Genomic DNA, 23,344 nt, shown 5'->3' on the forward strand with positions numbered 1-23,344 from the left:
TAAAAATCTTAAAATCATCAACGTATGAAAATATTCATCTCCTCTCAATCTCATAAATCGTAATGCGGAAAACTTGTGGTCCTCGGGTCGTGTCACCCCACCAAGTCTGCCTACTCAGAGTTCGTCACCTCCAGTCTCCTCAGCATTTAGCTCACCTGCATCACACACGCCTAGTGAGTCTAAAGACTCAACACGCCTATACCAGGAATAACAAGTACATATACATAGCACACAGCAGTGAAAAATATCATACTCAACATATCTTTCATGAACTTAAAAGCATAACGTAAACATGTTGTGTAAAATCATATCGTATTAAAACATGTCATGTCATCATATAAGTAAACAGTGTCGTGTAAAATCATAATGCCAACATATCTTTCATGAACTTTAAAACATGAACATAAACATATCGTGTAAAATCATAACGTGTCAAAACAGCTCATCGTTAATCATCATTCATCATTCATCGTTTATCATTTATCGTTCATCATTCATCCTTTATCGTTCATCATCTATCATTCATCTTTTATCGTTCATTATTTATCATTTTTGAATTCAGTTCATTAGAGGTGACTATCGTACATCATTTACGATGGATCCATCATACATAGAACCGCGGTACCCGGCGGCTGTCGGACATCAGTGACATGATCACCCATCCACTGTTCCTAGGCCTCATCATCAGCATTTACATATACGTCTTAACCATTTACATATACTTCGATAGCCACAACTAATTCCCATAATTCAAAACATTATCATTTTCATCGCTTATAAAAATCATGAATAAATGCAATTTTTCTTAAATCCAAGCATTAGACGTATATCTTTATAAAATCTTAAAATCGTCATCATGATGCATAAATATTTAAAATATAGTAAATTTGTGCTCAGGGCGCTGCCAGGACCAAAATCTCACCCCGGGTGCAAAATGACCATTTTGCCCCTGGAAACCCAAAATTACCGTTTTGCCCCTAGACGTCTAAAATTGACCCGAAGCTTACCGAACTCCTTAAAATATCCCAAAACATATTTATAAGCATTCATAGACGTAAACTCGAGCTCATTTTACAAACTAACCGATTCCTTTTAAAACTTGGACCGGGGTCCCGGTTTTAACCCGAATCGACCGAAACTTAATCAAAACTTTCCCAAATTTTTACCATACCTTAAAAACATCTAAAAGGTCCTAAAAACCTCAAAACCAGACCTTTAGACACTCGAATAAGACCCTGAACAGCTGCTGGAAATTCCAGCAAGCCATCGCCCAACTCTAGCCGTGACCCTAGCATGCTTCTAACTACTTCATGCTTAAAACGACCCGAACCAGACCCGAACCAGGCCCTAGACTCGACCCTTAGACAATACTTAAGACCATGGTTAAGCCCTTTTTAACTCAGAACCATCACCTAAGCCCCAAAAAATCAGAACCGTGACAGCAGCTACAAGAGACTCAAATTGTGCAGCTTTCATGTTTCTGGTTGTACAGCTTTCTTTAGCCAACCAAGCCACAAACCACCTTAATTAGGCTCATCCTAGGACCCTTAGAGACTGCCTAAATCATAGCCAAGAGCCCCAACCCAGCCCCTAGCCGAAACCATAAGATCAAACACCTATAGCCCTTACATGCATACAAATCTGCGCAGCTGCACTTCTTCTCGTTCCAGCATACTTCATGGCCAACAAGACCCCTAAACACCATAACTATACTCATCCTAGGACCATTAGAGACTGCCTAAACCATGGGCAAGAGCCCTGGACCAGCCATACACGGAACAACAAGATCCAACACCTACAGCTCCTACACGAACCTTGCCACAAACGTCGACCTACAACCATAACTCCGATCTTTAACCCCCTAGGATCGATCCGTTCATGATACCAGCAAGGTTTCCCCCTTTTTTTAAAGTTCTATCAGCCCTTTAATACCGAAAACCAGCAGCCCCTTGCAACTTACCAGAAAAAAACGTGAGTGGTGATCACAAGATGCAAGAATAAACAAGAAAACAGAAAATCTTTCCTGCACTAGGTTGGATCGAAATTTTAATTGTAAGAACACAATCATCAGCATGTATATGACGTAAATGATGCAGAAAGAAGGGTACGGGGCGTGCCTTAGATGAAATGGCGCGAGAAGATCGAAGACAAGTGCCGAAATGATTTATTTTTCAAGAACAAGGAATGCCGAGGAAACGTTCAGCTTTATGAGATGGGGAATGGGTGGAATACGGGAGAAATATTAGAAATTAAGAGGGTGTCGGTTGGTGGGGAGGGTAGATGGGTGTAGGGTAGCTTAATTAGTTATTAATCAACTAGCTAATGGTCCTTAAATGATTTAATTAAAAACTTAAAAGAAATTTAAGCCCAAAGAGATTAAAAGTTAGCCCATTAATTCCAATCACACTCCCGAAAAATATTTCATGTTGGAAAGATTTTGAAATTATTAACTGAACCCTCAAAAATTCCCCCGATTCGATAAAATTTATGTATCGCTAAAAATTAAAATCATGCGGATAAAAATATCCAATAAATTCTAATTCATGAAAAATATCTTTAAAACATCTTATATTAATTAATAAAAATTAATCGTGTAATAAAAATAATTTTCTTGAAAATTCTCCTGGTCTCCGCTTCTCGTTCGTGCGCGAAATGAAACTTAAAATCATAGTGCATGAACTTTTAACATTTCATGAATTAAATGCTATCATGCAATAATAATGCATAAAAATAATTAAACACAATTTAATAAAATAAAAATACATTTTAATGCTTTAAAACAATTTAATAAAATACCAAAGAAATTTAATAATTTGCATGTGTGTGGTTCACGTGGACTTTCCGATTTTCGGGACGTTACAGTTTATATGGGGTTGAATAAACACATCACAAATTTTTCTTTGTTGAAACTGAGTAGCTGTGATCTCAACTGGTGTTAGCTGTTGAAATTGTATCTCAACATTCAAAGTTCATTAGACAACTTAAATAATAGTGCGGAATGATTCCAGCAGAACTTCACGAATCGAAGTGACAATTAGTAGAACTTGAGCAGTAGAGCGACAAAATAAATTGTAACATAAAATAAATCACACAAGAGTTGTTTCTTAAAGTTCAAAAGCTGAATCCCTATATGCATCCCCTTATTCTGTTTCCAGAAGGTTTTCACTAAAAGAAAAATCCACTTAAGTAGGAATTATACACTGCTTATTGAAACTCTTAGCTAAAACTTCTAAAAGAAATTTACAAGATTTCTGAGCTGAAAAACTCTTTCCATCAGTTACAAAACTCACACCGACATAAAATGTAAACTTGAAACAATTTTGAATGTAAGTTTCGTACAAACGAACTCTGAAAAGATATGATATATCTCTTAAGTGTGTGCTAGAATATTTTTAGCAATGTTTTGAATCTCTGGAAAAAATTATAGATTGCAAATTGATCGAAAGTCTAGTGTTTGCTGAATCTTTAAATAGCCTTTTATAGATGGTTTTCAAGATTCATATTTTAAAGGGGTATAATCCAGTTGTCAGGGATATAACATAAATAGTACTGAATGCCACGTATCATTCGTCGTATTCCAAATATAGTATGCAACAATAAACACTACAAGAAAAAATGGCTATACTGACATTTTCTTAGTGACATTTTTAAAATAATGTCGTTATTATATACATATCATGACATTGGTTACACATAAAATTTTTAATAAAAAAAATATTAAATTAGATATGTTATAATGACGTTTTTAATGAATGCCACTAAAAGTTCTTATTTTTCCCACTCATTTCCTATTTTTTAATCTCTCACTCTCACTCTCACGGCCATACATCTCTAAAAAAAAATTCTCTCTCCAACAATCTTAGTATCTCACCCCAAATCGGCATCCTTCCAATCCCTTGTATCATTGCACAACACCACCTTCTGCCACCATAGCCACCGTGAATCATGGCTCATGACATGTAGCTTCGGTCTAAGCCATGAATCGAAGGATTTGAGCCCCGATTCGGGCGACTCGAAGCCCTAGAGCGAGTCTTGTTTCTGCAATTTCTTGTGCTGTCTTGTTCGAGATTTCCAGCCTAGTTCTTGGTGAGTTTTATTAAAGTCGAAATTGTAATTTATAGAAAATGTGTTTTTCCTATTCTTGCACTTCTTCCTTGATTTAGTATAAATAGGCTAGAGTCTTCGGTTGTATTTTTTTGCGGGATTTATTTTTCACCTCAATAAACGGTTTTCAGCAATGGGAATTTTCCCCACAAAATGGTTTCCTCATTTATCTTTCAACAAGTTTTCTTCAGTTTTTGACAATATTTTCACCTGTTGTTGAGCATTAATCTAATTCACGATCAAGCCCCACTTTTCCCTGTTTTTTCTCACGGTTTCAGTGGTGAACAGTGACTTTCGGCAAGTTCCGCCGATGCTCCGCTGTCTGCTCGGATGTATAGGCCTACGACCAACAATTTCATTATTTAAGGCTATTGATCGAATCGCAAGATCTTGTCCTCCAACAAATTAACATGGCAGTTGCCAATGTCTTTTGCTGGATTAACTAACGTAAAAGATTTTTAAATACATTGTATTATCACCTTTAATCTAATTTAATTTTTTGAAATTCTCTAGTTTGTTGAATGGTATTGCTACTGCGTTGCAGTAGAATAAATGATCTCAGCTTAAGTGGGTGAATTCCTGACTTCATTCACAACTGGAAAAAATAATAGGATAACACCCATTATAGTAAGCTTTGAATAAGTGGAGCAGAGGTTCAGAAGCATAAAATTAACTTCAAATCATATGTGTTGATGTTTGTGGTTGATAATAGAATAATGACTCGGTTGACTTCTCCAAGTTGTGTGTCCTTGGTATCTTGTACGTAGGCATGATTCTTTGTATTTCATTGAGTTTAATGTTAATCATCGTAGGCGAAGATAATAAATTTCTTCCGATCACTGAATACTGTTTTATTCACTACATTTCTGATGCCGATAGATGCCTACTACTTTTCGTTCCTCCTAATGAATTTTTTAAAAAACAAACAATATTATTTGATTTGTAAATAGCACGTGTTTTTGTAAAAAGGGAGGCTTAGTGTTACATATTTAGCTGTTATACCACTTTTTGAATAATCCACCTCCTTAAATACCCATTGTTGAGTTACTATTTCCATATAGACCTGTAACACTGTCAATGATGGGATGGTGTTTAACTGGCTTTATTTGAAGAAAAATTTGATGCCCAGCCTTGTGATTGTTTGCTCTCCAGCTATACTTCGGTTTTTCTTATTGTCTCAATCTTATTGCTTTAGTATGGCGAATAAACATTTGGTGCACTGAAACACTTATGAATATGAATGCTACTTTTCAGTAATTGCTGATGTCCGTATGCACTCTATCCCTCCACTTTCCAAGTTCGATTTTATTTTTGCTGCAGGAATCGATGTAAGAATAAAACTTTGTGCATGGAGAAACTTGCTCTGGTGCTCCCAGACGGACCACCTTACGTACCAAGGAAATTTGGTCGATGTGCTGTTATTGGTAAATCTTGGGATCTTTTGAAAACTAAATTTGGCAAAGAAATAGATAGCTAAAACGCGGTTTTGAGAGAAAATGGAGCACCTATTCAGGTTGTCATTCTAATTTTATTTAACTTCCGCTTGTGATATCGACATTCTTTCACCGTTGCCTTGTGCTTTTTGCAAAACTTTTCAGAAAATGTAGGTACAAAAAGTACGTTCCGCCTTCTCAATAGGGGCTTCGCAAAAGCTCTTGATAAAGTTGCAGAGTTGTATGGTATGAACATGATTCACTAGTCTTTAACATTATTCTCGTGTGGAAGTTAACAAATTCGAATTTTCAGATAAAGGAAAGGAAGTCTTGATTGTTAAAACAACAATTCACGATATCATGAACAAGATGATCCAGGTGTTTATACCTGTCAATTTACTCTAGTAAATTAAGTTTGATCCTATGTGATTTGTGAAAAATCTAATTTTAAATACTTATCTTTCTACTTTTAGGAAATTCCAATACTAAATCCTGTATATCTCATACTGGGATCATCATTTGGATCAGCTGCAAAAGGTACTGGACTTAAGGCTCTTGAATTCGCTCTTTCCATATGTGACACTGTTGATATGTATGGTTTCACTGTCGATCCTGGTTACAAAGAATGGTACGTAGCCGTTGGAAGAAGTTTCTGAATGCATTTTTTTTAAGTTTGTATTGTTTCTTATTTTGGAGCCTCTGTATAACCTCAGGACCAGATATTTCTCAGAGTCTAGACAAGGCCATACTCCTCTGCATGGTAGGGCCTATTATCAGATGATGGAATGCCTTGGAGTAAGCTCGAAGCTTAAATATTTTAATGCTGAAGTTGTACAAATGATTTAGGTTTACACGATGATATTGCCTTGTCCTGCATATTCATCGTAAATCTACATAACTGCCTAAACACGTTGATAAACTATAGGAATATAATACAACTTTGTTTGATCACAAAGTTTGCCTTGCCCTTTGTTGCTAAAATGTTGCGAGTGATTATCTTATGGTTCTTTGTGTTATTCCCGTTTACTCTGCTAACTATATCAGTTAGAGACACATTTACTTAATATGAGGAGCTGTGCCAGGAACTCAATGAGTTTCGCAATAGGGGCACTTCCTTTGAGCTATATTAAGCTGACTCTAAAGTATGCAATTATATTTGAAGGGTCATTCAATCATAAATATATGATTCATTTGGCATCAAATATCAAAGATTCTGTAAATCTATACTGTCATACTTCAAAGTGAAATTACTACATTGCAGGTTTATGGAAATGGTTTGATAAAAAGTGAAGGGCTCAAAAGGGGATTGCAAAATATGGAATCATCTGACTATGAAAAATTGGTAAGTTGTTTTATAAACTTCAACTAAATTACTTTCAAAGATATTTGTTTTCACAATCACTATGAATAAATTATGGATTTTGATTTTTTGGTGAAGGCTACAATGAAAGAAATAGAAAATCAACTTCCTGAAGATGAGGATGATCAAATTGGTCAAAATGATGTATTTGCTCAAATCATTTCAATTAACTAGTATGTATTGTTATGTATGTCATGTTATTATATTTTTAAACCAATATCAATTATATTTGCAGTTGACAGTTAATGACGAAGATTTCTACTAGGTGAATTTGGATAAATAATAATTTTCTAGTTTATCATTTGGTATGATATTCACTAGTTTGAATTAAATTTTAATCTCTTTATTTTGTGCTTCTTTAATTTTATTTCATTCATACAAATATATGAATTTTTATTGTAGGTGACAAGAATATTGGATTTTGATTAAGATGAGATGGTTGAAGAACGAAGATGCGTCACAAGTTTGCTTATGTTTTGCTCTACAAGACTTAATTGTTTGCTAGTTCTTAAACTAAATACATTTGGTACATTTGTTGGAGTATAGATGTTTTTCGAGGTAACAAATTTGTTAGTCTTATACATTAATGATTGTAAAATTAATGACAATTATTTATTAACAATTTAATTTCTATTTTAAAATTTTGTATTTGTATTTATGTTAATTTGTTATATCTTTGAATATTATATCATTAAATATTGAAAATCGATGACATTTCATAAAATATGACATTTTTTATGTCACAATAAAACATTAAATAATGTACATAAAAAATGTCAATGTAAAACTCATATAGAGACATTTCAAAAAGTCATTATAAACAACTATTAATGACAATTTTCAATGTCTTCATATACTAGTATAGAAGACATTTGTAAGTGTCATTACAGATTACATAATGAGATATTTTAAATTAACATTATAACCTATCATTAGTAAAAAAATTTATTGTCACTATAAATAACATACACGACGCTTTTAGTTGTCATTATAAATGATTTTAACTGACATATAAATTTGTCATTATACTATAATAATAAGGCATGTATAAATGTCTTTAAAACATGAGTTTTCCTGACATTTAAAGTTGTCATTATATGAATAATTAGTAACACGTATGAAGTTGTCATTAACATCTTATAATGACATTAAAAAATGTCAGGAAGTTTAAGACGACATTGGAATAGACGACATTTGTTGGAGGTGTCACTAAAACTTAAATGTCACTAAATATTGAATATGATGACATTTATGAATGTCACCATAAGAATTTATTCTTATAGTGAAAATTATGCGACTGCTGACATTCAACGACCAAAATATTTTTATTTGTATTCTCTGAACATTATCTGATTATCGGATTTATTGATAGAATGTCTTCATATTTAAGAAAACAAATATGATATTTTTAAACGACCTAAAATATAATTCGGTAAATGTTAAAAGACTGGGATTTTTTAACCGTTTACCGCACATTTTTTAATATTTTTATAAAATAAAGTAAAAAAAATATATATGACAAACTTACGTGTCACGCCTTAAAAAAAATTAAGTCACGCCAGAGCTTTTACTTTTTTTAAAGTAAGTCACGCCTGTAGGACCGAGCACTTGCCACTTTACCAAAAGCTATAGCTAGTAGTAATGGTGCAACTCAAATCTTTTAAACCGCATAGCAGCTCAAGCACCGACGATTCGATCGTTCTACCAAGCAAGGGCAATTATTGCACTCAACAATCTCCCTCCCAATAATTGCACTCCTAGCAATCAATGGGAATCGAACCCGTGACCTTGAATCTGGTACCAATTGTAGGACCGAGCGGTTGCCGCTTTACCAAAAGCTATAGCTAGTAGTAATGGTGCAACTCAAATCTTTTAAACCGCACAACAACTCAAGCACCACGGTTCGATCGCTCTACCAAGCAAGGACAATTATTGCACCCAACAACGCCTATTCAACAGGCGTGACTTGCTTTTACTTTTTTTAAAAAAAATATTATACTTGTGAGTTTTGATTATTTCAGAATTGCGCGCGACCTCAACACATGTATTAAAAGCTGATACAACATAACTTTAATAATTTCGAATTCATTATAATATTAAAATTTTCTTCTATAAATTGAATACTTGATTCTCTCATTTCATTCACTCTTCTCATATTTTTCATCGGTAAGTTCTCGTAAAATTTGAAATTATTTTTTCACTTTTTGCAGATATTTATTAACTTTTTTTGTTTGTACAAGTTCATTTTAGTTCCAACTTATATTAAGGTATGTATATTAACCTAAATTATTATTTTAAATATTAAATTTATAAATGAAATTATTATTTATGTTAGAATAATTTTGTAGTATTATTTTTTTTTTTCAATTTTAATAATTATGTGATTTTTTAGTCATTACTAATTTTTATAAAGAAGTGACTTCCCTTATTATTTTTTTGATAATTTGCACATTTCCATTAATAATTTGCATTGTTGTAAAAAAAAAATTAGCATAATTGTTAAAAAAAAAAACAAAAGTGGCGCGTGACTTCCCTTATTATTTTTTTCAAATAACTAATAATTTGTAAAAAAAGGGAAGTCACGCGGCTACCAAGTAGGCGTGACTTCATTTAGTTGAATAATAATTTGCTCACTTCCATTAATAAAAAAACGTTTAAAAAAAGTCACACTTCCTTATTTATTTTCTGTGATAAAAAAACGTTAAAAAAATATAATTTAATTATTTAAAAAATATATTTGTATCGTCGATCGATACAATGTGGTCAAAGGCTGCAAATTTATTTATTGATAATTGGATTGACACATATGATCAAAGGCTGCAAATGTATTTATTGATAATTGGATGGTAGTGTAAAGCTGTAAAGTCATTTGCTTCATCTGTTTTGGAAGTATCCGTCTATTTTGCCTAAATAATACGAAGAGTTTTGTACTAAGTTTTTCTCATTTTCATCTCGAGTAATTTCTCTTAATTTTTTTTAATGTAATTTGTTTAGTGGATTGACTCAAATTTTGAGTTAATTTTAATTTTTTTTCAGGTAAATTTTGATTCAACCGTAATTTAAGGTATGTATATTAATATAATTATTTATGTTAAATATTAAATTTATAGGAAAAATTATTATTTATGTTAAAATATAATTAATATATTATGCTGATTTAATTTTTTTGCAAATTTAATTATTATTAATTTTTGTAAAGATATTTATTATTGTTATTTGTTTAAAAAATGTTTAAAATTTAAGCTTAAATTTTTTTTAAAAGGAAGTCACGCCAATTAGTTGGGCGTGACTTGCTTCAATTTCTTTTAAAAAAATATAAAAGCAACTCACGCCAATTAATTGGACGTGAGTTCTTTAAATTTTTTTCCATAGCAATTAATTGGGCGTGACTTTCTTTATTTAAAAAAAATTGAAACAAATCACGCCAATTAACACTACAAAAAAATAGTTGTTTTAGAACCGGTTATATTGAAGCGGTTATTCAACCGCAACTAATGTATAAGGTGTTAGAAGCAGTTAGTAATTATCCGATTCAATAGAGAATCTGTAGGAGCGGTTATATTAGACCGCTTCCATTTAGTGAATTCAGAAGCGGTTGTTTGGATGCGGTTTACGAACCGCAGCAAAATAGGAAGGGTTTAGAAGCGGTTACATAATATCCGCTTTAACAGAATTTCATTCGAAGCAGTTTACTTAACCATTTCTATTTAGTGCATTCAGAATCGGTTATTTCAATCGGTTTATTAACCGCACCTAATGGGTATGGTTTTAGAAGTGGTTATTTATTATCCGCTTCAATAGAATTTCATACGAAGCAGTTAATTAAGTTATACCGTCTTTATTTAGTGAATTCAGAAGCGGTTTGTAATTAACGTTTGTAAAGTTTTATTTTAAAGCGGTTGCAACCGCTCCTAAAACTAATACATAAGCAGAATTTCATGCTAATTTCAACGAAACATAAGCAGAATTTATTTTAAACAAAACGTAATCAGAGTTTTATTTTGAAGCGGTGAGAAGCGACCAAATTATTTTAAAAAACATAAGCAAAATTTCATGCTAATTTAAACATTTACCTCACATATTTCATTGATTCGATCGGCGGCCACCAAGTCCACATTGGAATTGTGCTTGTCATTTTTAGGTAATTTTCCAACTTATTTAGAAAAATTAATCAATTTTTTTTCTTGAAATCCTGATTTTTTAGATTATATTGTGTTCCATTGATAGATATATTGTCAGTTTTGGCCCATATTTTAATTTTTGATGTTTTAGATTATTAAATTTTTTATATAAATGATTTTTGAATACATTCAAAACAAGTTTAAACATATGTATCTAATATGTTTGTTGAAATGACTAAAAGAAAAGGTGTTCGAAATTTTATTTCCTCACATACCTATATGTTGAACTATTTTAGTGTGTTAGGATTGTACAATAGTGAAATTGATTATGTTTGAGTTATATTATAGGTTCAAACAATGAAGGCATGGATGGATTATCCTCGTGGCAGTCTTGAGTATCAGGTGGGAATCCGAAATTTTTTACGTTATGCATTTGCTAACACGACTGATGAAGTCACGAAACCGTGTCCTTGTCGTAAATGCATCAACTCATTGAATCATGATCGTGAGACAGTATATGAACATTTGATGATAAACGGCATTTTACAAGATTATGACAAGTTATGGCAAGCCAGAGCAACGTGAATTAGATTTGAAACCATTGTCAGGATCTGATTTTATACAAATGACCCAAAATCGGAATGTGGTATTTGGTAAGAGTAACATATCGAAACCATCTGTGCGAGCAAAAACAGGTTCCACTGAACAAATGTGGAGGAAACGAAGCATTTTTTTCACTTTGCCTTATTGGGAGTTTAATTTGATAAGACATAATTTAGATCCTATGCATATTGAGAAAAATGTTTGTGACAATATCCTTGGAACACTTTTAGATGATTCTAGCAAGAGTAAAGATAACGTTGCCGCACGCAGAGATTTAAAAATATTGAGTATTATGAAACAATTATGGCCACAACCACAACCAGATGGCACCGAATATTTACCCCCTGCATGTTATTGTATGTGCAAAGCTGAAAAAAAGTTGTTTTGTTCAGTGTTGAAAGATATTCGTGTCCCTGATGGTATGTCATCCGATATTTCAAAATGTGTTGATGTTGGACGTTGTAAGATTATGGGTCTAAAAAGCCATGATTGTCATGTCATAATGGAACAATTTCTTCCAATAGCTCTTCGTCGTGTGTTATCAAAAAAGGTAACTGCACCATTAATTGTTTTGTGTGAGTATTTCAGAGCAGTGTGTGCAAAGTCCTTACGAGAAGATGAGTTAAAAAAGGCTGAAGAAGGGGTTGTATTGGTTTTATGTCAGTTAGAAAGAATTTTTCCACCTTCATTTTTCACAATAATGGTGCATTTGGTGGTGCATTTGGCATATGAAGCAAGAGTAGCTGGGCCTGTACATTATCGGTGGATGTATCCAATAGAAAGATATCTTGGAAAACTAAAAAAATTTGTTAGAAACAAAGCACGACCCGAGGCCAATATTGCAGAGGCATACTTAGTAGATGAATGTGTTGTGTTTTGTTCTCGTTATTTAGAGTGTACAGACTCGTTTGGCAATAAATCCGCAAGACACCAGGAGACCCCCGATAATGAGTATCCTTTACTACCATTGTTTCCACAAATAGGACGACCTACAAAAAAGCGTCAAATAGTTACTTTGGAAAGCAAAACTCTGAGCCAAGCTCACAGATATATCCTTTCTAATTGCACAGCTCTACAATCATATCGTGAGTAAGTATTATTTTGTTAATGTAATTTCAATTTTATTGTTTTGTCAATACTACATGTTTCTAACCATCAATGTTGTGGTGGAATAGAGAATTAAGAGATGAATTGAAGAGAAAGCATAGATATGGTCATCGTCCAACTAACTTTCAGTTGGATTATATGGTTCGAATGCAATTTCCAGAATGGTTTGCTAAAAGAGTAAGTAACATATCGATTGATTTATTGGTAAATAGAGTGATTATTATTTTAAAAATATTAATATCAAAATTGTGTTTGTGTATGTATTATAGGTTGATCGGGCAAATGAACGAATTGATGACTTAACTCTAAGGGCACTTACACGTGGTCCGAATCCTGTAGCATTTAGTTATCATGGGTTCAATGTGAATGGTTTTGCATTTCGCACAGTAGAATTCGAAAGAAACAAAAAAATGCAGAATAGTGGAGTCATGGTGCCGTCGATGCATGATAATGACGATGATGAGTCAACCTATTATGGACGGTTAACTGATGTTATCTCACTTGATTACAGTGGTCATGGACGAATAGTTTTGTTCCGATGCGATTGGGTTAATACTACTGTTGGAATGTAAATTGATCCTTTAGGATTTACGATGCTGAATTTTTCGCGTTTGATACATACAGGAGAACGAGAAGAGCATGAACCTTTTATTTTGGCTTCGCAAGCTCAAATGATTTATTATGTTCGTGATCCAAAAGAAGAAGATTGGCATTCTGTTATTCGCTACTCACCAAGAGACACATACAACATGGGCAATGAAGATGATACTGATACAATGCAATTCATTCCTAACAATTTTTCAGATGTCGAATTTTTGTTGGATGACGTAAACACTATAGACATTGAGTTAACAAGAAATGATGTAGATGGCTCAATCGTTGATGGCATGCCTATTGTGAACCATGAAATTGATGAAGAATAAGGGGAGGTTAGTTTACATGTCTTCTGGTAAATTGTCCTCTGTTTTATTTATTATTTTAATATTCTTTAATTATAACTCCCTGACCTTATCTGTTTGAGTTTCAGATAAGCTTGATTCCAGATAAAGAGACAACTTAAAGCCAGGGGTTATGCTTTTATTGAGTATATATTTTTGGTTATCAATAAGGAATGTGATTATTCAACCACTTAAGGCTGATTTATGTTTTTTTCTTTAATAATTTGGTTTGTTTCCCTTTATTTTGTGATCACTTCTTTCTAGTTGTTATGCTTTATCTTTCAAGTCTCTTAATTGAACTGCATATTCGTATTTGCTACATAGATACTGTATTCATAACAGTACCACATTTCTCTTTTTGGAGTATCGAAATTGTTTTTCTCCCCTGGAATCTGACACTTAACAATACATGTGTTTATCATGCAACTGGTGAAGAGTTTGGTGGTGGACTTGGAACAACTCGTGGTAAAACTGTTCCAAATTTGTAGTGGACAGTTGATTAGTGGTGTGCATCCATTTTTATCTTTTGATTTTTTTGTTTCGTTTCATGGTTATTGAATGTTAAATTAAATGTATATTCAAATTAAATGTAGAAATTTTAAATAAATAAATGTTGGGATCATGTATATGAAATATGCTTTTATATTATCAATCCACGAGGCATACCATAAGTTTTCTATTAATTACTTCTCCAAATCACATTAGTTGTTTATTATATATAATTGTTCTTATATATTATCAATCCACGAGGGCATATACAACAAGCTTTCTGTTATTCACTTCTTCAAACAATATTTGTTGTCTTTTATATTTAGTTTTTTAAAAATAATTACTATTAATTAATAATGTAGTAGACTTAATTTTAAAATACAAAAGATAAATGTACGAGAAAATCCTATTGTGTAGGACTACATTCTATCAATTTTAGTATGAAAAATTATTGAACTATTATTAATTATTTTAAAAAAAAATCTGAATTTTACATATTTTTTCTTAAAATAAGATAGTTTTACATTATAAATTAATTAAATTATCATATAACTTCGTTTAGACTATAAATAATAAGTGAAAATAGATGGGAATTTGGTTAAGGGTCACTGTTGTCGTTTATCTGGAAAGACCCGAAGGAAATCTTAGACAAAAACACGTATTACTGGTTTAATTAGAAAGAAAATTAGGAGGCTTAATTAAAAATAAAACAAAGCGTACGAATCGAGCTTGTTTCAGAATCCCGCATATTTTTTTCATTCCCGCCCTCACAATCGATTTTTCCCCATCTTGTGACCCGACGATCGATTTTTTCCCATCTTGTGTCGAAGAAAATCTATGCCCTATACCGAGTTGCAATCGTTTAGAAAATCTTGTTCTGGAGGTAAATTCTCTTCCCATTGCCGTAAAATTTCTTTTATTTTGCTAAGGATTTTGATGGTGGTTATTTTAATATTGTTTTTGTTCTTTGTTTTGATTATTTAATGGAAACGTTCTTAAGACCGAGCATACGGGAAGAATTTTATGAATTTCAGTTGTGCAATTCTTGGTTTAGGGTCATCGAGTAAAAAAGATGGATTTATTTGCGTTTACCATTCTCTTATTTGTTTGTTTGCACTGTAGTTTTCTTTTAAGCATTTCAAACCTATAGAAGACCCGAAATAATTCAGACATGATAACTGGTATTTTGGGGATTGTAGCAGAAAGCTAAGCTCTAAAGAGGGAAATATTTTGGATTTATGTTTCCAAACTAAGCTTAAACCTGAAACATGTAGTTGTACTCTGTAGTTGTAGGAACAGAGAATCTGAAGGTGAGGGCAGAAATTACAATGGTTGTGAGCATAGGAAATTGTTCGGTGATTATTAACTTGCTCGATTTAAGTGATAAGTCATCATGAACTTGCTAAGTTTAAACTCTATATCGTCTCTTTGATTTCAGCATTGTAATACTCTTTTGTGATTATAATTGTATGTTCAATCTGAACACAACATATTATACTTTCATAAATATTAATTTATTTTCTATTTGTTTCCAAGAATCAGGGTGTGCAAAAATATTGCTTTAAAGATCAATCACAGTTGAGAACCTGAACAGTATAAAACTATAAATTACTAGATATCATGCAATTATTTTATTTTCTACTACCGATTAATTTTTTGTTTTGTGTATTTGTGTGTGCATTGAAGATGGACAAGGAAAACGAGGACTGTTTTAAATATTAAGAATTCCAGCAAGTCTCATGTTGCATTTAAGGTATTCTTGTTGCTGTTTTTGGTGATTTTGTTAATCTAATTGTTAATTCTGATATCTTTTGAATTAATATTTCACATAGTATGTGTCCAGTGAGCGAATAAATGCAAAACGGCTTTGATCTTGGAGCATTTTGTTATAGTATGTGTCCAGTGAGCGAATTTGTGACTTGGGTTTTGTTAACTCTTATGTAAAAATAATCTTTCTTTTATTAATATTTTATGGTTATATCCAATTGTGACATTTACTTTATCTTTATACACATGCAAGCTATATACATAAATCCTTTAAACTCATACTAGTGCAAATTATGGTCTTCTTTATATTTTAACCATCTTCTCGACTGTTGTAATTTTATATTATTATTATTCTCAGGTACATATGAAAAATGGCAAACAAAAGACTTCAGAAGTTGATTAAGAATATCAGAAAGCGGTCTAGGAGACAAGAATCAAATAACAGGTGTGATGATGAAGTTGGATCACAAGACATAACATCACATTCACCACCGGAGACCCAAAACAATGCACTGGAATCACAACAAGATGACGAGGAGTTCCATGAGGAAGGTTGGAAATATATTTTTAATATATATGATTAAGTTTAAAGCACCAAATAACAATCATAATTTGCATATATATATATATATATATATTTATCAGGCGAAAATGAAGTGTTGCCTTCGCAGAGGCAGCCGAATAGACGTGGGAGAACTGTAATGAAGGAGGTTCATGCATTGCATCATGATGATTTGTTACATGTAACGTTTAATGAAAGAGGCCAACCTTTTGGAGATTTACAACCGGTACTGGCAAATTATGTGGGGACAATAGCTCGGAATGGAGTTTTGTTGCCCCTTGATTATTTAGACTGGAGAAAAGTTCCAAAGCATCGGTTGGAGGAGGCATGGAAACTTGTTATTGTAAGTTGAGGACTACTTAATATCACACATGAGCTTCAAACATTAACATATTTATGTTTATGTTTATAGGCACGATTCATAATCTCCGATCAACATCAAGATTTTGTGATGCAAATGATGGGGGTTGCATGGAGGCGATGGAGGACCGAAGTTAAAGCTACATCTTATGACTCCAATATCCCATTAGAGAAGCTTGTGTCCATTCGCCCTATTCCTCATGGGTTGGCAACAGAAGTTTGGGAAAGATTATGTGCGTACTGGAAGGCTACTGAGGTAATCATGAGTATTTATTATTAAATATATGTATATATATTTTTATGGATATTCTTAGTAAAACATAAATTTTTTTCAGAAAAGTTCTAAAATAAATCGAGAAAATGGAAAAAATAAAAAACGAACTCATGCACAGGGACGAACGAGTATCCCTTCTCTGGAAGACAAATTTGTAAGCACTAACCTGTATTTTTCTTTGCAAAAAGTCTCATATTACCTATTTGTTGTTTGAACTTTGATGTTATAGATAACTAGTGTTATATGCTTTTATGGTGTTGTAAATATAGATTAATAATTATATATGATGTAGTTAAAATTTAAAGATATGTTGTTAATGATCGATTCTAGTTTTTCTTATCATTTATTTTGTTGTTTGTGAATGTGTGAATTAAGAGTATAAGTTTTGTTGTTTGTAAAATTTCAGCAGTCATATTTTTTGTATATATGATATTGTTCTTCTATTAGTTGAAAGAGAATGGTAGGAAGCCGACTCGCATCGAAATAATGCATTTGAGTCGGAGAAGTAAAAAGAAAGGAGGTGCTCCAGTTGATGCTGAAGTCATACGCTATGAGGTGCTGATTGGTTACAATTTTATATAATGACTTTTGAATAAATTTTTCAGTTACTTGACGTTTTGTTTGTTAGAATTTGTTGGATGAGGCTGTTCAAACTCGCTTACAAGACATGCCTGAGGGGACACAAGCAATAGAAGCGCATGAGGATGCATTTCGGTTATATTTTCTTTAAAATTTCATATTATTTTTGTTAATGTTATTACAAAATATATATGTATTAATTACAAGTTTTATGCAGTGATGTATTTGGAACCGAGCATTCTGGCCGAGTTCGATGTCTGGGAGTAGGAGCACTGCCTAGCCAAGTCTTCCCTGAACAATGCAGGCGAAGCTCATTCTACAATAGGCAAAACTATCATTCTACTTTGGAGATGACAAATAAATTCAAAGAAATGCAAGAACAAATGAAGAAAGATATGGAGATGCGTGAATCGCAGTTGCGAGCAGAAATGGAGGTGCAAAAAGCACAACTCCAGACAGAAATGGAGAAAATGAGACAAATACAAGATCAATTCGAAAGTTTTACACGTGTTATGTAGAGTATGATACCTGGAGGGTCTAGTGGGCATGAATTGTTACCAACACAGGTATTTACATGTTATAAAATATCAAATGAAAAAATTGTTTGCTTGTTCTATTCTATGATAATTTCGATTTATTTTTACAGATGGCAACTGTAATGACAAACATCATTCAGAAACCCATTTATGCCACATCCAATGAAAGAGAAAATGATGGCAGAACTCCTCCAGAAGAATCATCTGGTGATTAGATATTTAAGAAAAAACATACTTTAGTTTTGGCCTTCGTTTGCAATCATCAGTATGTTTTTTTTTTTAGAATTTCATGTTTCTGCAAACTTAGATATTCATTTGTGGATTTTGTTTGGTTTCCCAGTAAATGACAAATGTTTTTGTTGATTTCGAGTTATTTATTTTTTTTGTATCGTGTTATTTTTCCATTTTCTTGTGTAGAAGGAAATGAATATAATAATTTGGAATTGTTTTTTTAAAAGATTTATGAATTGGTTTACAACCGCTCCTATAAATAATACAAGCGTTACTTAACCGCTCCTATATCGCCTCGAGAGCAAAGTAACCAAAGCGGGTCTTTTCATTCGGTTCCCAACCGCTGCAAAAGAAATGGAGCACCAGCGGTTAAAACCCGCTTGTGTTGCTACTTATAGGAGCGTTTGTAAACCGCTTCAAAATAAATGGACCACAAACGGTTACTAGCCACTTGTGTTGCCACTTGTGAGAGCGGTTTCATACCGCTTCAAAAAATTTCCGCACCAGCGGTTACACACCGCCGCTTGTGTTGCTACTTACCGGAGCGGTTTGTACCCGCTTCAATAATATTCGTTAGAATCGGTTTCAATTGCTTCACCACCGGCTGTGGTTACGGTGCAATAGATGCTAAGAGCGAAGGAAATGGAGTCAGTTCAATAACCGCTTCGAATAAATTCGAAGCGGTTAAAAACCGCTGCACATAGTCCCAAAAACCAGTTCTAAAACACATTTTTTTTGTAGTGTAATTGGGCGTGACTTGCTTAATTTTTTTTTTTAAAATAAAGCAAGTCACGCCCAACAAATTGGCGTGACTTGCTTGAAAAGTTTTTTTTTAAAAAAAATTTAAAGCAAGTCACGCCAATTTGTTCGGCGTGACTTGCTTAATTAAAAAAAAATTTAAAGCAAGTCACGCCAGTTAATTGATCGTAATTTGCTTAATTTTTTTTAAAGAAAAAACAAGTCACGCCAATTGAATAGGCGTGACTTGATTAATTTTTTTAAAAAAATAATTTGTGATGTTATTGAAGAACCATATTACGGTAAAGAACGACTTGCAGTTTTATTAATTATTGACTTATGTTTGTTTGGATTTTTTTTTAAAATTTTACAAAAAAATGTTTAAAAAAATTTAATTATAATTCGTGTGTTAGAGTGATATGATTTTTTTAATTATTTTTTAAAAAATTGATTATTTTTAATTATTGATATATGTTTGATTATAATTTTTTTTAACTTAAAGAATTATTTTTTTTTAAAAAATACGCTATTCCCTAATTATGAACCACGATAATGTTATATATTTATTTTATTGGTTATTGTTAATTTTTATAATATTTTTATAATCATATGTTAGGATAAAACTAATTTTAAATATAATATGTTTTGTATTTATATTTTTGTGAACTTGTTTTTCTTAAAAAAACTGTGACTTTTGTTATTTTTTTAAAAAAATTAATAAAAAAATAAATTCTTAAATATTTTAATAATATACATTTTCTAATCGTTATTATTAACTACACTAATGTTAGATTCAATTAATTGTTTAAGATAGATTCGAAAATTTAAATATGTGTGTGTATTTAAATTTTTCTTATTAAAATAACTTCGTATTTTCGAAACTCGTAGATTGTAAAAATATTATTTTTAGTGTAATTATTATTTTTTACTTGTAGTTAATGTTTTATTTTATATTTCTTTTGATAATTGATATTGTATTTGTTTTTTTATACAATATTGTGATAGATAATAATAATAATAATAATAATAATAATATATTATTATTATTATTATTATTATTATTATTCTTATTATTGATTATAGGATGTCGTCACATGCTGGACCTATTGATCCTACTGTTCTTTATCAGCAACAAACACATATATATAATTTTATTACGCCTAACAACTTGGATAACACCCTAAGAGTGCGTCGATCAGATAATTTAATTTGGGAATTGTGGAAAAGTGGTATACTATACCATCGTGTCCGACATGTCTAAACGAAATGGGCTTTTACGGCATCCTCTTATGTGGTGATTATGTTTATGATAATCATTTGATAACCGCTCTTGTGGAACGATGGCACCGAGAAACTCATACTTTTCACCTGCGAGTTGGCGAGGCCACAATCACGCTACAAGATGTTGCATTAATTTGGGGACTAAATGTTGATGGTGATCCTATCATCGGGACTGATGTCTCTTGCAAGTTTACTGTATGGCAAGTTTATTGTTATGATTGGTTAGGTTTTATGTCACTTCAGGCAGACTTCAGATCCAATAGTTTAAAGTTGACTACTCTGTACTTACACTGTACACAAACAGTAATTGATTAAAACAGGACAGACATAGAAGTGACACAATACTCTCGATGTGTTGCGATGTTGGTTATCGGTGGTTGTATGTTACCTGATTCTGAAGGTTGTGCGGTCAAACTGTTGTACTTGCATTTTCTGCAAGATATCCATAAGGTTCGTAGTTATAGTTGGGCAAGTGCTGTACTTGCATATTTATATCACGAATTGTCTTCCGCCTCTGGGTCAGGGAAACAAGAAATCGCAGGCCCTTTATACGTATTGCAAGTATATTTATTACAATTTTTATTTCAATATATACTCCTTTTTATACACATTTATTAAACTCAATTGTTTTGTAGATTTGGCCATGGTCAAGAATGATTCCTCTATGTCCTGACTGCTTAGGATACAACCTCATCGCTCGACCTGAAAATGAAAACAACGGTGATAATATTCTTCCAATTCCACCATACGGAGCAAGGTAATAAATGCAACATATGATATAAAATTGATAACGTCATCTTTATTTTATAGTATTACGAATTTAATGTGCATACAGATGGAAAAATGTATTCACGTGGACACATACACCTACACATTCTGTGCGAATCATTCGTGATGTACTTGACAAGATGGGAGATTGTCAGGTGTTTACATTACATAAAATATAAATTTCGTATATGTCATATATTATCGCTTGGGTACATGATTCGTTGTTTCATTATTTATGGTTCAAATGGCTTGTTTACGACCTCGAAGCTGTGGATGTTTTGTCATTGCCCTTAGAATATAGACATCCCACTCTCTGGCGAAGTGCGTGCCCATTGATATGTTTTCACATTGTGGAGATGCATCGCCCAAATTGAGTTCTTTGGCAATTTGGAATGTCACAAAACATTCCAATATCAGCACTTGATGGAGATCATTTACATGAATGCTCGAGACGAGGACTGCAAAAATTACGATTGGGTCAAACATCATAGACTGATGGTGGATGCGTGGGAGAATCGTCATAATCTGATTGTTGAGAGTGATTTGGTTGAAAATTATAGCATGAGATAAGATTATGAGACATGGTATGATTCTATAACTCGACGTTTCATATCTCCTATCGAGCCTCAACAAATCGATTACGGTTATCAGCCCGGAGATGCATATTTCAGACGTATTGTGGTAAGTTCTTGTTAAACAATTTATTTTCAACACTTTGCATTATTCTATTACAATTTATTATGCATGTTTTTGATAAGTTTTTTTTTTATATATTTTATAATAGAGAGATGAGGCATCAGTTTTGAAGAATTTGTTTGGAGGACTCTCTGTTGACGATCAACCGCGTGAAGCATTAGCTGAAGTTGTTAAAAAAACTATCCAGACCGGTGATTTACTGTATGAAATGTCCTTTAGAACACCCGAGCAACAACATCATCATGCTAGGTCTTCAAACAGAAGGCGACGTCTGAGAGATGATGATGTAGCCTATGAACCATCATTCTCGACCCCTGACTGGCGACAAAGCATGAGTACACAATCTCCCACGACTCAGGAGCTCACATGGTACATGTTTTTATTATCTAACTACTTTGTTTAAATTCACATTCATGTTCTTATTCAACAATATATTTTTTTCACCTTCAGTGGATGATCCTTCGCATGGTACGACTACACAGTTGCCCGTAACTCTTGGTTGGGCTTCCACTTCACATGGTAAATTATTAAATATCAACACAATTTCTTTATATTATCGAAGTATATGTTTATTTCTACCTCCACGTACTAATTGAACATCATATTTTTTTAACTTTCAGGAGAGGGTACTTCGCATGGAGATTCTGTATTTCGAGCTCCACTTCATTCCTATAGTGTGCCTTCCTCGTATGCTAAGTGGCCAAATAAGGATTCTTTCAATGTTTCTTTTGGGTTAGGTACTTCGCGAACGGATAATGAATTTCAAACTCCACAGCAGGCTTACGAACGTTCATTTACGGAACTTTTATTTGACGGTCATCCCCAGCAGTACGAAGAAATCCACCCATATTATAACATATCACCAATTTCATACTTGGGATATTCTCATCCTCAATCACCAAGTCAGGTTCCCCTGAACATTGATATGAACATGTCTGCCAACGTTCGAGTGAATGTTAATGAAGAAGAAGATGTTGAAGAAGAAGTTGAAGCCCCACAGTTGGTGCATAAAAGTAAACGAATCCCAAAGCCACGTGATTGTGGGACTGGACATCGTTTGGGTAGGAAGAAAAAATAAAATATTTAAATGTATAAGTTATGTATATTGAATACAAGTAAATCTATTTGTTTTGAGTTTTAAATAATTTATTGGTTTTTTTACTAACGCCATTAGATTGTGTTGCTATAATAAATAAGATACGTAGGTGTTAAATATGATATGATAAATATATATTTGTTACACAATCTATAATTAAGAAACAATGATGATGCTATAAAATAAAATACAGAACGAGATGACTTTACACAACATATAACATATAAATACCTAAATTAATACAATATATGACATACGATCCAATTTAAACAAACAAACTGTTCGATTAACATATAAGAAT

General features: G+C 32.6%; 3 protein-coding genes and 2 long non-coding RNA genes across 9 annotated transcripts; all 5 read left to right on the forward strand.

The window, feature by feature from the left end:
- The first annotated feature begins 5,655 nt into the window (after positions 1-5,655).
- LOC142531969 (sialyltransferase-like protein 2) lies at positions 5,656-7,512 on the forward strand. Its single transcript, XM_075638255.1, has 8 exons — positions 5,656-5,783; positions 5,851-5,915; positions 6,011-6,165; positions 6,251-6,332; positions 6,799-6,879; positions 6,976-7,041; positions 7,133-7,202; positions 7,300-7,512. Exons 2-7 carry the CDS (start codon positions 5,898-5,900, stop codon positions 7,160-7,162), a joined length of 432 nt encoding a protein of 143 aa, XP_075494370.1. The 5' UTR covers positions 5,656-5,783; positions 5,851-5,897; the 3' UTR covers positions 7,163-7,202; positions 7,300-7,512.
- Positions 7,513-11,926: 4,414 nt separating this feature from the next.
- Positions 11,927-14,000, forward strand: LOC142531533 (uncharacterized). 2 transcript variants are annotated; one of them, XR_012816314.1, is made up of 4 exons: positions 11,927-12,710; positions 12,797-12,905; positions 12,998-13,657; positions 13,756-14,000. XR_012816314.1 is itself a non-coding variant. In XM_075637697.1 (3 exons), exons 1-3 carry the CDS (start codon positions 11,980-11,982, stop codon positions 13,298-13,300), a joined length of 1,143 nt encoding a protein of 380 aa, XP_075493812.1. In that variant the 5' UTR covers positions 11,927-11,979; the 3' UTR covers positions 13,301-14,000. The 2 variants fall into 2 exon arrangements, 1 of the variants encoding a protein (XP_075493812.1); XM_075637697.1 differs by having other exon boundaries at positions 12,998-14,000.
- Positions 14,001-14,845: 845 nt separating this feature from the next.
- On the forward strand, positions 14,846-18,596 carry LOC142531303 (uncharacterized). 3 transcript variants are annotated; one of them, XM_075637394.1, is made up of 10 exons: positions 14,846-15,038; positions 15,842-15,908; positions 16,281-16,474; positions 16,568-16,827; positions 16,897-17,100; positions 17,180-17,272; positions 17,566-17,673; positions 17,747-17,832; positions 17,915-18,263; positions 18,344-18,596. In XM_075637394.1, exons 3-9 carry the CDS (start codon positions 16,294-16,296, stop codon positions 18,213-18,215), a joined length of 1,233 nt encoding a protein of 410 aa, XP_075493509.1. In that variant the 5' UTR covers positions 14,846-15,038; positions 15,842-15,908; positions 16,281-16,293; the 3' UTR covers positions 18,216-18,263; positions 18,344-18,596. The 3 variants fall into 3 exon arrangements, with proteins under 3 accessions (XP_075493509.1, XP_075493510.1, XP_075493511.1); XM_075637395.1 differs by lacking the exon at positions 15,842-15,908; XM_075637396.1 differs by lacking the exons at positions 14,846-15,038; positions 15,842-15,908 and having other exon boundaries at positions 16,377-16,474; positions 16,594-16,827.
- A 1,871-nt stretch (positions 18,597-20,467) lies between these two features.
- LOC142531443 (uncharacterized) lies at positions 20,468-22,295 on the forward strand. 2 transcript variants are annotated; one of them, XR_012816299.1, is made up of 4 exons: positions 20,468-21,044; positions 21,119-21,240; positions 21,319-21,932; positions 22,036-22,295. It is a non-coding gene; the product is annotated as an uncharacterized LOC142531443 (long non-coding RNA). The 2 variants fall into 2 exon arrangements; XR_012816298.1 differs by lacking the exon at positions 20,468-21,044 and having other exon boundaries at positions 21,052-21,240.
- A 73-nt stretch (positions 22,296-22,368) lies between these two features.
- On the forward strand, positions 22,369-23,092 carry LOC142531810 (uncharacterized). Its single transcript, XR_012816374.1, has 2 exons — positions 22,369-22,466; positions 22,568-23,092. It is a non-coding gene; the product is annotated as an uncharacterized LOC142531810 (long non-coding RNA).
- Positions 23,093-23,344: the final 252 nt, after the last annotated feature.

Source organism: Primulina tabacum, chromosome 17, assembly GCF_025594145.1.
Source record: "Primulina tabacum isolate GXHZ01 chromosome 17, ASM2559414v2, whole genome shotgun sequence".
NCBI classification, from domain to species: domain Eukaryota; kingdom Viridiplantae; phylum Streptophyta; class Magnoliopsida; order Lamiales; family Gesneriaceae; genus Primulina; species Primulina tabacum.

Bases quoted from the DNA above. Each gene is read 5' to 3' on its own strand.
- LOC142531969 (XM_075638255.1), top strand. The intron at 6,166-6,250 runs GTACGTAGCCGT...GTATAACCTCAG, and splicing joins GATCCTGGTTACAAAGAATG to GACCAGATATTTCTCAGAGT. The intron at 6,333-6,798 runs GTAAGCTCGAAG...ACTACATTGCAG, and splicing joins AGATGATGGAATGCCTTGGA to GTTTATGGAAATGGTTTGAT.
- LOC142531533 (XM_075637697.1), top strand. From the start codon at position 11,980: ATGTGCAAAGCTGAAAAAAAGTTGTTTTGTTCAGTGTTGAAAGATATT. The intron at 12,711-12,796 runs GTAAGTATTATT...GTGGTGGAATAG, and splicing joins GCTCTACAATCATATCGTGA to AGAATTAAGAGATGAATTGA. The intron at 12,906-12,997 runs GTAAGTAACATA...TATGTATTATAG, and splicing joins CAGAATGGTTTGCTAAAAGA to GTTGATCGGGCAAATGAACG.
- LOC142531303 (XM_075637394.1), top strand. From the start codon at position 16,294: ATGGCAAACAAAAGACTTCAGAAGTTGATTAAGAATATCAGAAAGCGG. The intron at 17,101-17,179 runs GTAATCATGAGT...AATTTTTTTCAG, and splicing joins CGTACTGGAAGGCTACTGAG to AAAAGTTCTAAAATAAATCG. The intron at 17,833-17,914 runs GTTATATTTTCT...AGTTTTATGCAG, and splicing joins GCGCATGAGGATGCATTTCG to TGATGTATTTGGAACCGAGC.